Source organism: Chiloscyllium plagiosum, unplaced genomic scaffold (assembly GCF_037043375.1).
Source record: "Chiloscyllium plagiosum isolate Xiang-an unplaced genomic scaffold, Cpla_swu_hap1 HiC_scaffold_8, whole genome shotgun sequence".
Lineage (NCBI taxonomy): Eukaryota > Metazoa > Chordata > Chondrichthyes > Orectolobiformes > Hemiscylliidae > Chiloscyllium > Chiloscyllium plagiosum.
Window position 1 is genome coordinate 17,116,750 of NW_028270146.1, and position 16,163 is coordinate 17,132,912.

At 42.1% G+C, this 16,163-nt stretch overlaps 1 protein-coding gene across 28 annotated transcripts in view; it reads right to left on the reverse strand.

Moving 5' to 3' along the window:
- LOC122553369 (neurexin-3) overlaps positions 1-16,163 on the reverse strand; it is a 2,038,938-nt gene that overhangs the window by 1,069,260 nt on the left and 953,515 nt on the right. For all 28 annotated transcript variants that reach the window (XR_015757834.1, XR_015757833.1, XR_015757835.1 and 25 more), the window contains one exon: positions 6,453-6,572. Coding sequence is in view for 23 of the 28 variants with exons in the window: in XM_087989624.1 (XP_087845750.1) it covers positions 6,453-6,572 (120 nt within the window). In the remaining 5 variants the exon portion in view is untranslated. The remainder of the gene's footprint in view (positions 1-6,452; positions 6,573-16,163) is intronic.

The following is a 16,163-nucleotide window of genomic DNA, read 5'->3' on the forward strand; positions in this document are numbered from 1 at the left end:
CGACTGCCTTTCCAGCCCCTCGTCTTCCCTCATAATGACCCTTCCATCCAGCTAACAACTGGATTCATCCTCCCATCAACCTATCAGGTCGTACCCCTCACCTGTGTTCACCTACCAACCACCATCTCACCATTCCACCTCTCTCCCCACCCAAATCATCCCCCCACTCTTTATCTGCAGTTCCCCGCACACCCACCTCCATTCCTAAAGAAGGGTTATCCCCAAACAGCCTGGCTTGCTGTGTTCTTCCAGCCTCCTGCTTGTCTACTCAGTACAAATGCTAAGCAGTCAATGGATCAGAATAAGCTCTCAATCTGATGTCTCTTTAATTTCTCAGCACAGTGGTGTGCTTGACTTCAATCGTTGACTTTCCTTCGTCCATTCCAGTCCACCATTCAGTCTGTCCTGTCATCAAGGTGGTTCCATTTATTTCAACAAGGTGACTTCCTCCCTGTCTTCACTCTGCAGGGCCCCTTCAGGGTTTTTTTTTATAGCCTAGTAAAGGCTATTCAGCCCATCATGCCCATGCCTGTCATTGAACATCTATCTATTCTAACCCCGTTTTCCAGCACTTGTCTTGTAGCCTTCTCTGCTATGGCATGTTACAGCCCCATGCCCACAACACCCTGACCAACCCCTATCCATACATGGTCAGATATAATCGCAAGACCACATCCCCTTAATGTCTGCGTAAGTGCATCAGGCACAAGGAGAAGGGACAAAGTGAAACTTGAGGCTTCTCAAGGCATTCCAACAAGACACGTGATGTGATGTTACTCAGTCAGAAAATGAAGCAATGCAGAGTTATACAGCTTAGCCCCTTCTTACTCTCCGACTTTACTTACAATTTACCCTGTGGGTGGAAGAGGAACACTTTGAGGATCCAACGCCTCATGGGGGAACACATTATAGCTATAGGTATTGGGTCATTGAGTCAGAGAGAGAATTGTAGAGATTTTACAGCTCAATCAAGGCTATTCGGCCCATTGTGCCCATGCCTGTCATCGAACATTTATCTATTTTAATCCCGTCTTCCAGAACTTGGACTGTAGCCTTCTATGTTATAGCATTTTAAGTGCTCTTCCCCATATTACTTAAACTACATGATGGTTCCATTCTTATAGGCAGTGAGTTCAGGATCCTACACCATCTCAGTAAAAATAATTTTCCTCAAATCCCCTCTAAATCTTGTGCTCCTTATCTTATAGCTGTGCCCCTGGTTATTGACCCTTCTGCTAAGGGAAGACATTTCTGTCTGTCTGATCCCCCTGCCCCCTCCCCACCCCCTAACCTCAGCCCTCTCTGCTTTCAGGAGAACACCTCCAGCCCACCCAACTCTGTTCAAAGCTGAACTGCTTTAGCTGGGCACCATCCTGGTGAATTTCCTCCAGTGCAATCACATCCTTCCATGCGAGTACTCCAGTTATGCCCGAACTAACTGACAGGGGGAATATCTAGATTTTAAGCTGAAGGGATAAATGATATTGCCGCACTAAAACAGCTCAGAGGCTTCTGCCAGTAGGATATCTGTAGATACTTGTATAAACAAGAGACAGTGTGAAGAAAAACAAATAAAGACAGCCTTGGGAGGAAACAGTGTAGGACAGACGCTGATAAAGAGGTGACAGCCACATCTAGGGCAAAATTAACTGTTTACTTCCTGGAATGGGTGAAGGAGACCGTACCGCATTAACCTGGTCGGACATTAGTCTATTTGTAGTCAATAAAGGAAAATTCGAATGTATATAATTAAATGCTAACAGTATAATGATAATCATAGAGAGAATCATAGATTTTTTTATAGCCCAATAAAGGCTATTCGGCCCATCATGCCCATGCCTGTCATCAATCATCAATCTATTCTAACCCCGTTTTCCAGCACTAGGTCTGTTGTCTTCTCTGCTATGGCATTTCAAGTGCCATGGAAGATTTGTTCCAATAACTGAGGCAGATCTCCCCTTGTGTTGCTTGAATAAAATAACAATATGAAAAGCTACACTCAGTCTCCAGCAGTTGATAATTTAAAAATTAAGACAAGACTAAAATTATATACCTTATCACCACAACTCCCTTGTTCTTGTATTCAATACTTTGATTAATAAGGCAAGTATCCCATACATCATCTTGTCCACTTGATACCGCTTTCCCACTGCCTTTAAGAATCTGTAGACACCCACATCAAAGTCCCTCTGATCCTCTGTATTCCCCAGGGTCCTATTCTCACTTACAGTCCTAGAGTCATAGAGATGTACAGCATGGAAACAGACACTTCGGTCCAACTTGTCCATGCTGACTAGTATGTGTGTCACGTTTTTCAGTTTATCACCATTCCCAGTAATGCTTCTCATTCATTAATATTTTTAAATGCACAGTTATTACAATCATGGTCCTAGCATACTTGGTGTGCTTATCCTCCCAAAGTGCACCACCTCACACTTTGACAGTACACTAGACAATTACAGCAACACTCATAACTTCTCTTTGCATTTTGTGAGTCATTTTGTTTTTCTCTTGCCTCCCCACATCTCTTCCCTGGTGGAATTTTAAAGAGCGTTTTAGCTGTTCCAGGAAATTAGCTGTCATTGTGTTGGAAATACGATTTAATCTTTTTCTTGCTGAAGCTTTCATACACAAATCTGATAAGTATTTGGCACAGGATAGATACATAAATGAACACAGACTGTTTTAGTGCTGGTGACTAGCAATGGGAATTCTAGCTGCTTCCACTTTCAGCAGCGTATTCCATCAGAACACCAGGCAAGCAGTATGTTACAAAATCCTTCCTATCTCCTTTTCCCCTTTGTTAGCTTCTGGGTATAGACGTCAGGGAGATTACTTCATGCAAGCCAACTACCAAGAACTGCACAATTCATTGCTTTTTTGTCAGACACAGACTGCAACATTGACCATGGCCGGAGGTACTCTGTGAAGCAATGGGAGCATTAGCACCGTGTTTTGCTGGTATAGAGAAAGCTAGAGGTGTGGAGTAATGGGGAGTCTCCTTTAAAAGTCACCTCCCCACCCAGAACTCCAGATCTCCAATGTGTTACCATGGAGAGGGGCTGAAATGGGTCCACGTGCTTTCCAAACAGACAGGACGAAAGTCACACATTGTCGGAGATCCAAGAGACAGGAACAGCTCAATTTCTCTCTCTCTCCAATCATTCCACCAACATTTTCACTCAGGTGTAAATATTTGCTAGTCCACCTGCTCAGGGATATTATTACATACCACTGGAGCAGGTGGGACTTGAACCCAAGTCTCTGGCTCAGAGAGATGGAGTCACTACCATTGTGTGAAAAGATCTTCCAGTCAACCAAAGAACAAGATGCTTCTGGAACATTCCCCTTACCCATTGGACTGTCATTACTGCATCTCACTGAACACACTCCCTAACACCAGCAAACAGAAAGCTTCCCTTTCTTCTGTTATTTCATAGACATCTAGAACATAAAGCAAGTTTTTATGGATACAGATATCATAGTGCAAGCCTGATTTTCTTCCCTGTAACTCATGTTAAAAACAGAAATGGGAGTTGGAGCAGATTTAACATTTTGCTGAAGCAAAGTTTGTTTTGTCTTCTTCCATTCTCTAAATTCCTCCTTGTCCATCTATATTTTGTTCATCACTGTCATCACAGAAACTGTCACCCAACCCTCTGACCAAGTGCCATTCCTGATCAATACTTACCAGAGGCAACGTGTAGAATGGCCCTGTTGATTTTCTCTATCTCTCTTCACTTGTCCTCTCATCATTCACTGTCAAGGACCAGGATTTAGCACCCGAACATCATACCACTTGCTGGAAGATCCAGGAAGGACAAGCTAGCCTTGTCACATCGGATTCGATAATTAGGCTGGGAAATGTCTCAGGCCAGGGATGGTTACTAAATACCCATGGGCAAAAGCAGAGAAGTGCTGAATTAACTCTGCGCCAAGTCAAGAGCCTTAGCCTGAACACTGACAAAAAGAAACGCCAGGCTAATGGGCAACTCTCAAGGGTTAGCATTGCAATGGGGCAGAGATATTATTTAAGATGAGGCCATAGCTGGGCCTGACAAATGGTGAAAACCAGGCCGAACAAGGCGGTAGTGGCTGACTTGCAGTTCATGGGAGTAGAACTACGTGTCTTGGAAGGCCCTGTGACATCTCATGACGGAAAATCATAAAGGTTTGGTTGCGAGCTATCGATTGGCTTTTGATCCACCTCTCAAAGAGGATAACAAAAGAATAAGTGACTGAGTGAATGTGTTTGCATGAGATTTTGCATTGGCTTATGCCAATTCATGCAGTCCAAGTTGTTCTTTTATAACGCGCGTTTGTTAAGGCAAATTCGCTAAAGCATGATTGACAAATTGGGGACACTGTTTCTAAAGCGCAAACCTTTAAAGCGTGTATTGGTTATAATGCAATTCTGACCCCATTAGTTTAAATGATGCTACAATTTTCTTATAACATGGGGTTGCATGAGAACAGAACTACCATGTTATAGCAGAACTGACTGTATAGACAGTGTACTCACAAACTGAGAAAACTATGCCTGTAGCTATGGACACATCCCCTTTCCTCATTGGCCTGCATGCCTCAGAGAACACCTTTTGACATCATCGAGACACTCTACATTAGCCAAGCCATCCTTCACCTTTCTCAAAGAATGGTAAACAGGAACAACAACATCTCTCCCATCTCACCATGCACATTTTATCCAGGGTTGAGCAGTATAAACATCACCACCACACAATATGGGGTTGTAATAGAAGACATCTTGCATGGGACAGAAACAATAAAGTGGAAATCATGCTGTACAGTAAGAAAGACACATATTTCTTACTTTAATGAATCCATTTGATAAGCTACAGAATTTGTAGCAAAATACTTTGAGAGAGGTCCAAGGGGAATTCCAAGCCTATCTATGCAATTTGAGCCCACACAGAATCCCATTCCATTCTCTTCGGCGGTGACCATGATGAGGCTGATGTACAGAACAAACTTACACATTCCAATGGGATTTATCTATGTTACCATCCTGTGGTAGTCATTATCAGACAGAGCTGTATAAAAGTGTGTGAAGATCTTCCAGCTGATGGAGTCCTTAAGCCATCTCCAATGCAAAAATTCAACCAGGCCAACTTTAGTGAAACACATTTGCAGTGCTGCATCCTGCAACACTTCTCTTCAGCAACTCTGAACATAAAATGCATCTCATCCTGACATGAGTAACACTTGCAGTGGAGGAACATGAACAAGACCTACCTGCGAAGGATTCAATTCTTCCTCTTTTCTCAACGGCTGAAGTAAAATCCTTGTATGCTTAGGCCGTAATGAGTAATATTGTCCAACATATTTTGTTAAATATGCAACATTAAAATAATCAAGGCAACACAGGATGGGCATTGTGAATATCCACCTGTTCTCCCGACCATTGCAAACTCCCAGGTGAAAGTGTGAGGAATCCAAACTGATCATATTACAGGTGGCAATGAGAAAATATGCACTAGTTATTTGGATCAGCCATGAGGAGGAAGCATTCAGGGTGTGAATGGACTGAGAGCTCAAATCTGGATCTAATCCTAGTCATTTGTGAACAACAGTCAAAACAGAACAGGCTGCAACCAGCACCCAAACCCTCCCCAGCCCCAGTACTGTATTGGATACATTAACTTTTGAGTGAAGACCAAGTTACCATTTCCGCACAAGGGTGATATTTGGGATTTTCACTACTGCCTCCTTCTGATTGATAATCACGAGAAGGGACTGGCTGCCCCAGAGGCAATCTTTATCTGGGTTCTAAGTCCATCAACGCTCCAAAGCAGAAAAATAGATTCAAGTTTCACGAGTGCTTCCTTCCTCCAAACCTTAGATTAAAACACAGACGCTTTCTGTCTGATTTCGGATTCCAATCAAGCCGAGTAGATGAACAGAGGCTGCCCATTTCCCAAAGTTGTTTTGCTAAGATGCTGTGGGAGCACTTCACTTATGCAAAGGTGGCAGGATCTGATGGATATTTCCAAGCCCTTTATATCAGGAAAATCACAGGCTGCGTTGTACATCACCCTTTCTAACTTCCTCAGATAGATATTCTGGCAGAAATTTAGCTGTAAAATCCAAGAAATATACACTCCAATCAGAGAACTATGACTTCTTTTGGTTACTCATTGTGTTGAGGTAAGACTGCTTAGTGGACAACTCGAAGACCGATTCAGTCAGAAAACAGTGACAACATTAATGTCTGACAATGCACAATCTACCGTCAAATCACCAGAAAACCCAAAACCATGTCAGAAAACCCTCTCACTTTCCACCTTCAGTTACCAAGCACATCCAAGACCTCAGAGTTAGCCTGCTGCTTCTGCCCCCAACCTGTTATAACGAACCACTGAGAAAGCATTTCATAAAGGCAAAATGAGCTCAGACAGCAAAGGAGGAACTATGAAGAGAAACCATTTACTTACGGTCATTGCACTGACTGCCACTGTATGAAGTCATGGAGCAGTCACATGTGTACCCCTCCCACTGTTGGATGCAGATCCCATAGTTCATGCATGAGTCTTCTTGGCAGGTTGTGCTGGGACCTTGGAGGGGGAAGAATCAAAAACAATAAGACAGTTATCAAGAGAGGAAACAATAGAAAAATGGACAGTTTGTGTTAAACAAGGCTTGTGGCACTCTGCAGTGGTTCATGAAGACAGTTCTCCACCACTTCCACAAGGGTATAGGCAATCCATGCTGACCCAACCTGTGAGGCCCAGTTCTGAGGAAGGGGCACTGAAATGTTAACTCTGATTTCTCTCCACAGATGCTGCCAGAGCCTGCTGAGCTTTTCCAGCAATTTCTGTTTTTGTTTCTGATTTACAGCATCCGCAGTTCTTTCGTTTCTTTTATTCAGTGAGGCCCACTTCCTGGGAACAAATCAAATGAATTTCAAAGCACACACACACAATTATACATGCTGCTACAAACCCAACCAAGTTAGGTCGTGAAAAACATTCCCTCCAAGGACTTCTTTAAAAAATCTCCTGCTTTGAAAAATATAAGCACGTTGTAAACAGTATATATCAATAGGACAATGGGTATTATGGTGACACATTTTTGTGTGTTGAGGTTAATTTACTAGACAAATGGAAACTGGATTTCAGAGTAAACCTTTCTTTCAGAGCTCTCACAAATTAATGTAAAAGAACCATAAGCCATAGTTGCAACAAAATAGTGATTCGATAATCAGATTCCCATTTTATTGCCCCTTCTCTCCTGAAGATTTTAGGACTTATGGAAGTGGAAATCTAATTGGCCTCTACCTTATGATTCTGACTGAAATACTACATTTGGAATACCTTTCTATAAAAGGTGGTGTTGGTTGATTTCATAAATAATTTTAAAATGGAATTGGATATGGGCTTGAGGAGCCAGGTTCAAATCCCAAAGCAGGTGGTGGAATTTTAATTCAATAAAAATTTGGAATTAAGAGTCTAATGACAGCCATGAGTTGATTGTTGGATGAAAAACACATCTGGTTCACTAATGTCCTTTAGGGAAGGAAATCTGCCATCCTCTCCTGGTCAGGCCAACCTGTGACTCCAGGCCCATAGTAATGTAGTTGACTCTTAATTGCTCTCTGGATAATTCAGGATGGGCAATAAATACTGACCCAGCCTGCAACACCTTCATCCTATGAATAAGAAAAAGTCCACGCAACCCATCATGTTTGCACTAATGTCAATTGTTTTCAAATTAATATATAGTCATTTACAGGGTGTGGCTGTCATTGACAAGGCCAGCATTTATTGCCCATCCCTAATTGCCCAGAGGGCAGGTAAGAATTGACCACATTGATGAATCTTTTGCCTTTTCCCCATAACTCTGCATATTTCTATTTAAAATATTATCTAATACACTCTTGACTGAATCTGTTAAACACTTCCAGCATTCCCTATCTCAACCACTCACTGCATGATAAATATTTTTCTGTTATCATGTTTCCTTTTTCTGTAAAGTACTTTAAATCTGTGCCCTCTCATTTTTGATCCTTTCACGAGTGGAAACAGTTCTATCCCTGTCCATTCTGTCCATACCGCCCACCCCCCTCCAAGACTTTATAAACTTTTATCAAATCTCCTCTGAGCTTCCTCCTCTCAGAAAAAAAAAGGCCTCAGCATCTCCAATTGCCAGAACTGAAGCTTCAAAAATCTACCATGCAGAGGCCTAGTGGTACAATTACTAATCCTAAAACCTTGATGATCTCCTGGGGATCTGGGTTCAAATCCAATCACAGCAAATGGTGGAATTTAAATTAATTTTCTTTTAAATATCTGGAATTAAGAGTCTAATGCTGACCATGAATCCATTGTTGATTGTTGGAAAAACCCATCTGATTCACTAAAGTCCTTCAGGGAAGGAAAATGCCATCCTTACCTGGTCTGACCTACATGTGACTCCAGACCCACAGCAATGTGGTTGACTCTTAACTGTCCTCTGTGGAATTAAGGATGGGCAATAAATACTGGCCTAGCCAGCCTACATTACCTTAATGAGTGGAAAAGAGATGAATACATTCAATTGGAATCTACTATTTTCTGAGGAGAAAATTTGACAAAACCACTTTTTCAAAACTTTTCTAAAGAAAACCCCGACAGGAAAGATTTACCCTCATCTCCATCTGAAAGAGAATAGCCCCTTATTCTTAAACTGTGCCCTCTAGCTCTAGTCTCCCTCACAAGAAGAAACACCTTCTACTCTATCAAGGAACATGTTCCACTCGATCAAGGAACATATTCCACCCTATCAAGGAACGCCTTGCACCCAATCAAGTCCTCTAGGATCTCATACCTTTCACCTTTTATTCTTCTAAACTCCAATCAGTGTCGGCCTGTACCCTCTCTGAGCTTCCTTTATGGAAAGTAGTTCCTCAAAATAAAGTCAACTGGGAAAACAAATAATCTCATTTCTGAATCTGAACAGAATCATAGATTCATGGAGGTCTACAGCATGAAAACAGGCCCTTCGGCCCAACCTGTCCATACTGTCCAGTTTTCACAATTAGTCTAGTCCCACTTGCCTGCGTTTGGTCCATATCCCTCCATCCCCATCCCATCCTTGTGTCTGTCCAAATGTTTCTTAAATGACAAAATTATATGCACTTCTGCCACTACCTCTGGCAGCCTGTTCCAGACACTCACCACCCTCTGTGTGAAAAAAATTGCCTCTCTGAACCCTTTTGTATCTCTCTTCTCACCTTAAACCTATGCATGCTTGTTTTAGACTCCCCTGCCATGGGAAAAAGCTGTTGGCTATCTACCTTATCTACGCCTCTCATAATTTTATAGATCTCTTGAAGGTCAGTCCCTCAGTCTCCTATGTTCCAAGGAAAAGGTCTCAGCCTATCCACCTTCTCCTTAGATCTCAAACCTTCCAGTCCAGGTAGTATCCTAGTAAATCTTTGTTGCACTCTTCCGAGCTTAATACTACCCTTTCGAAAATAGGGCGATCAGAACTGCACGTGGTACTCCAAATGTGGCCTCACCAAATGTGCCCTGGAGAGCTGCAGGAAGTAGTCCCAACTCCAATACTCAATAAGTCAGTCTGGTTGGGATCTGCTAGGGTTGATCCACATTCTGAATTCTTGCAGGGAAGCCTTTACAGTCTGTATAACAACTTGTGACAAGAATCTACATATTTCAGAGTGCGATGGGTACAGGCTCAGAATATTAGCCATTCAACCGCTATTGAATTCCATGCTTTGCTTGCAATTACAGTTCCATGTTTTAAAAACAGGACACATTGGTACTGGGTTAAAAAAAACATTGACAAATGACTATGGCCTCAAGCTAAAATGTCACCAAAAAAAAACCTGCAGCTGGCTTTCTTAATCAGTTAAGCAATCAGTTTTCGGAGGACTGGATTTAACGCTGCTGGGAGACAATCAAAAATAGCAGATCACTCTGCTTTCTCTCCACAGATGCTGCCAGACCTGCTGAGCTTCTCCAGCAATTTCTGATTTCCGGCCTCTTCAGTTCTTTGATTGTGTAAGTTTATCAGACAGTTGCCACTGGCACCTTTGAAGGAATGTGGGCTGGAGAGTGGGAAACATGTTGATGATTTGCTGCATGACTTAAAAAGTGGCAAATAAGCTTGGATGAAGAAGAGTTGAAAGATTTAAGCACTGCAAGCATTAAAAAAAAAGCAGAACCAAACATAAATGACACTAAAGGTGCATCTTGTGTAATGAATAGTGCACTGTAGCTGCCAACAAATGTGTCGCTGAAGTGGGTTGCATTTTGCCCACAAAGTCTGGAGAACATCAGGTTAATAATTGGCTGGATATTTAAAGCGTGATTGCTCTATTAGCTTGTTCATCTCATCCATTTCTGACTCTTCCTATTTCTCACATGAGCTGTCTAATCAGAGGTGGTTCAGGTCACTCATTCCCTTTGAGTGTACATGTCGATGAGATTGTTCCTTATCTGCACTCGATGTCTGTCAATGCCTGCTTAAGTGGCACAGAATTCATGAAGAAAACCTACCAAACACTTCAGAGAGAAAAGTGAGTTGTCAAAAGGTGTCATGGGTGTCTGGAGAAAAGTGAATGAATTTATTTGAATAATTAAGCTCATTGGAACTATCAAGCTGTCAAAGGAACTGCCAAGAAAACTTTCAAGTTCATTGAAGCTGCCAAACCATGAAGGCATTTAAATCTCCTGCCCTTTAACAGTTTGGAATAAAAACGAAATAATCACCCTGTCTGTTGACATAAGCCTGAGGGCTGTTATGATACAATTATACCCTTCTTTTTCTAATTCCCACTTATATTGTTTCTTTTTTTTCTGAGAAGATTCTAATCTCCTTTTTTATTGTATAATCCCCACACTACCGCTTAACAGTGGTAGTGTTTATTTTTCTCCAGCACCTATGTCATTTGTGTGCACGTGTGGGACACAGTAAAGAACGAATGCAGAAACCTTTATTTATATTCCACCACCAGGAAGAAAGGAAACACCAGAGTGGCCAGTGACAAGCAGTGCCCTTCTCAACAAGGGCAATGCTGGGTGATCAAAAAAGTGAAAGCGAGGATAGGGATTAAATCAAAATAGAGTTGGAGGGGAAAATAAAACTCTCCACATCGCACGGTGCCATGATACAACTGAATGTGCCAATGACCAATCATTAGCACAATGGGCTGCCAGTCAGTTCATAGTTTGAATGCGGGCTCCAAGTAGGCTCCAACACACGTGTTTATGTTTATGAAGGATTATGTTGTTGAAGGACTTAAAGCAGTGATTTTATTTTAAAATAATTATTGCAAACTTGGATCTTAATTTTACTTATTCTCTGCATGGGTCCTGCACACTGTCCACATTGAAGCTGTTTCATTCTCCTCAGTTAAGGAAGGATGTACTTACATTGAAAGCAGTTCTTTCAAAGGCTTGCTGGAGGAGTGTTGGAATGAATGGGTTGTGTTATGAGCGTAAGCTGAGCAGGTTGGGCATTTAGTATTTAAAAGAGTGAGGGTTGGTCTTATAGACGGGAGATGACGTTTCTCCTTTTGTGGGAGTCTGGAGCTAGGGAGCATGCAGTTTCAAAAAAAGGAATCTCCCATTTAAGACAGAGTTGGAGAGTAGTATCTTCTCACAGAGGGTGGTTAATATTCGGAATTTCCTTCCACAGAAATTCTTAGAGGCTGGTCATTGAATATATGCAAGACAGAGTTTGATAGATTCTGGATTTACAATGAGGGCAAATGTTATTCAATGGGGGTGGGGTATGTGGGCACAGGGCAAAGTGGAGTTGAGGTCATAATGAAGTCAGCCATGATTGCATTGAATACCACAGTAGGCTACATAGGTCAAATGGATTATTCATTTCTTTGAGTCATAGAGAGTACAACAGGGAACCAGACCCTTAGGTCCAATTCATCCATGCCGACCAGATATCCTACATATATCTAGTCCCTTTTCCAGCACTTGGCTCATATTCTTCTAAACCCTTCCAATCCACATACCCATCCAGATTCCTTTTAAATGTTGTAATTGTACCAGCCTCCACCGCTTCCTCTGGCAGCTCATTCCATACACACACCACCCCTTTGTGTGAAAAAGTTATCCCTCAGGTCTCTTCTAAGTCTTTCGCCTCTCACCTTAAATCTATGCCTTATAGTTTTGTTCTCCTCATCCTGCAGAAAAGACCTCTTCCATACCCCTCGTAATTTATTAAACCTTTATAAGGTCACCCCCTCAGCCTCCATCACTCCAGGGAAAACAGTCTATTCAGCGTCTCCCTATCGCTTAAACTCTCCAACTCTGGCAACAATCTCATAAATATTTTCTGAACCCTTTCAAGTTTGACAACGTCCTTCCTGCAGCAGGGAGACCAGAATCACACACAATATTCCAAAAGTGGTCTAGCCGATGTTCTGTACAGCTGCAACATGACCTTCCAACTCTTATAAATTCAACAACTCTGAAGTTAGTTAAATAGTCACTGCCTTGGTTCAGGTTAGGTTACCATCTACAGCCCAGAAATTCATCCTGAGACTGTCCAAAACTGAAAGACCCAGGCCACTTGTCACATAAGGCATGCCAATCTGCAAAGGGAGAAATTGCACTTCATGATTTTTGCTAATTAAGAAGAGATGAAATTTGCACCATCAAGACGTGGTTAGAATCCACATTATACTCTCTGATGTGAAGCTTTTCTGTAATACATGCTACTTGTGGTATCAATATATCTTTAACAATCAAGACTGACACATTTACCAGGCCCTTTGCTTCCTAACCCATGGGACCTCACAAAGAACTCTACAGGATTGATTGCAGAAAAACAAAAAAGACTTCATTATCATGTTTTGCATCATTATCTTCCCTTCACAGAACTGCTGGGCCTCTGGGCTGACATCCTTTCAATCATTATGCAATTTATTTGATTCTGGAGCATGGTTGATACTGTATCAGTCTTTGCTTGGAACAAACACCTCAGCTAACCTCAATTAACCTTCATCTCACATACAGATGGAAAACAGGAGTGCTGACTCTTGATCACAACAGTCTTGGAGAACTATTACATCATGCATCAGTTCATTGCACTCAGTGAAATGATAGCTCAGACAACAGGGCACCTCATATGCAGGCTATATACTGCGTTAATTTGGGCTGGTGTTGGGGACGAGGGGGGTTCCCATATTTAGGATCTGACTTCTTCTGTCCTCCTTCAGCTTTCCTGCTTCACCCAATTGCATCTGCACAGACGATCACACAACTGGAACCCAGAAAATATGTGCTGAATTTTTTGGGGGTGTGCACAGTCACAGTTAGCTTGTGAGTTGATGGCCTGCCCCTCAGATACAGACTTGCCGATCTTATTTGTGTCACAGGTCTGACCAGAAAGGCTCTGGCAATGTAATCTGTTGGTCCCTCAGCACTGAGGGAGTGCTTCACTGTCAGGCACACCATTGTTCCAATGAGATTTTAAAATGGACGTTCCATCTGCCTTGCTAGGCAGACATAAAGGATCCCAAATTACTTTAAATAAACCACGGGGGATTTCTCATTAGCATTATGGTCAATATTTATTCCTCAATTAACATTGCAATAAAAAGACAGATTGTCTACTTATTTACCATGCTGCATCACATTATTAAAGGGAGCCAATTAGCTGATTTGCAATGCAGAGTGATGCCAACATTGTGAGTTGAATTCTCAAACTGGCTGAGGTTACCATGAAGGTTACCATCTTCTTCTCAACCTTTCCACCTGCCTGAGATTAGCCCTCAGGTTAAACCACAGCCAATCGTCACTCTCTGAAAGATCAGCTGAAGGTCTGATAGGATTCAGGGCACTTTTACCTTAGCTTTATTGTAGCCTCAGCCACAAAGTGATTGACCTTACACGAAAATATACTAAAAATGAAAAATTATGGAAATCAAAGCAGGTCAGACAGCATCTACAGATTTCCGGCACTTCTTTGGTTCCAGGACAAGAACCTAGAAAATATGCCTCTTTGAACATTAGGCAGGTTGGGACCACCTGTCAATATGTAAAGTGATACAGGATTGCATATTCCATTCTCTGATTTTGATAGAGGCGTAGTGATAATTTGGGGATATGGGTTTGAATCCGTGTTTGGCAGCAGTTAGAATTTAATTTCAATTCATAATTCTGGGATATGAAGTTAGTGTTGGTAGTTTGTGGAACTATCATTGATTGCTACAAAAGCCCATCTGATTCACTCATGACTTTGAGAGAAGGAAATTGCCATCCCTATCCCCTTATGGAGTGGCATGGTGGCTCACTGGTTAGCACTGTTAACTCACAGTGCCAGGGACCAGGTTTCAATTCCAGCCTCAGACGACTGTTTGTGTGGAGTTTGCATGTTCTCCTAGTGTCTGCATGGGTTTCCTCCAAGTGACCTCCCACAGTTCAAAGATAAGTTAGATAGATTGGCCATGGTGTCCAGGAATGTGCAGGCCAGGAAGGTTAACCGTGGAAAATGGAGGGTCACTGGGATAGGGTAGGGGGTGTGATGCTCTTCAGAGGGTTGTGTGGACTCAATGGGCCAAATGGATTGCTTCCATATTATAGGGATTTTATGGCATTAGTTGGTATGTCAATAACTAGAGGTTATAATTTCAAGATATTCAGCAAGAGAGCAAAGAGTGAGATGAGGAGAAATTTCTTTAATCAGAGAGTTGTTAGGATTTGGAATGCGCTGTGTGGGAGAGTGATGGAGGTGGATTCTAGAGGAGGTTTCAAAACCTAGCTGGATATATATTTGAAAGCGATGAATTGAGAGGGTCTGGACGTAGGGCTGGAGGCTTGGATTAGCTGAGCAGCTCTTTCAGGAGCCGATACAGAGACAATGATTGAATGGCCTCCATCTGCACTGTATAATTCTATAACTCTATGATAGCCGAACCTTGCCTTGAGAGCAGGCAGAAAATAAGCTTGGGAACTGGTCGTCTACCAATCAAAGGAATGATTTTTCATTTCATCATGGGATGATAGTATTACTGGCTGGTCTGCAGTCACATATAAGCCAGACCAAGTAAGGATGGCAGATTTCCTTCCCTATAGGTCATTAGTAAACCAGATGGGTTTTTACAACAATCGACAGAGGTTGCAAGGTCACTATTAGGTTTGCTTCTTTTTTTTTAAATTCCAGGTTTTTAAATTTAAATTGAATTTAGATTTCGCCACTTTCCATGTTGGGATTCAAAGTCCTGTCCTCAGAACACTGGTTTGGTGTACTGGCTTATTATTCCAGTGACAACACTACTGTGACACCACATCCCTTGTTGCCTTGCTTAAATCACAGCTCTGACTATTCAGCGTGCTCGATGAAGTGGTCAAATATTAAAGGCATATCAGAAGTCTTTTAGCAAAACCAGGAACCGTTGTGACAGCAGACCTGTTTCCAGATTTAACCTGGGCAGCTCTGACGTGGCTCTCTCCATCTAAAGGGTCAAAACACTTGTTTTATTGAGTTTTGAGAAGATTTGTCATTCAGGTTGAGGTTCTGGGTATAAGTCTGCTCGCTGAGGTGAAAGGTACGTTTTCAGACATTTCATCACCGTGCTAGGTAACATCATCAGCGAGCCTCTGGTGTAGCACCTAGGGATGGCCCACTTTCTATTTATGAGTTCAGGTTTCCTTAGGTTGGTGATGTCATTCCCTGTGATATCATTTCCTGTTCTGTTTCTGAGGGGGTGGTAAATGTGATCCAAGTGAATGTGCTTGTTGATAGAGTTCCGGTTGGAGAGCCATGTTCTCAGAATTCTCGCACATGTCTCTGTTTGGCTTGTCCTAGGATGGATGTGTTGTCCAAGTCTAAGTGCTGTCCTTCCTCATCTGTATGTAAAGATATTAGTGAGAGTGGGTCTTGTCTTTTTGTGATGTTCATGACCTAGTTGATGTTCATGAATGCTGGTGGCTAATTTTCTGCCTGTTTGTCCAATGCAGTTCGTGCAAGGTATTTGGTAAATGACATTAGTTTTGCTTGTTGTCTGTGTGGGGTCTTTCAAGTTCATTATCTGTTGGTTTGTTTGTGGGCTACCATGATGCCAAGGGTCTGAGTAGTCTGGCAGTCATTTCCAAGATGTCTTTGATGTAGGGGAGAGTGACTAGGTTTTCTGGATGTGTTTTGTCTGCTTGTTTGGGTTTATTGCTGAGAAATCGGCG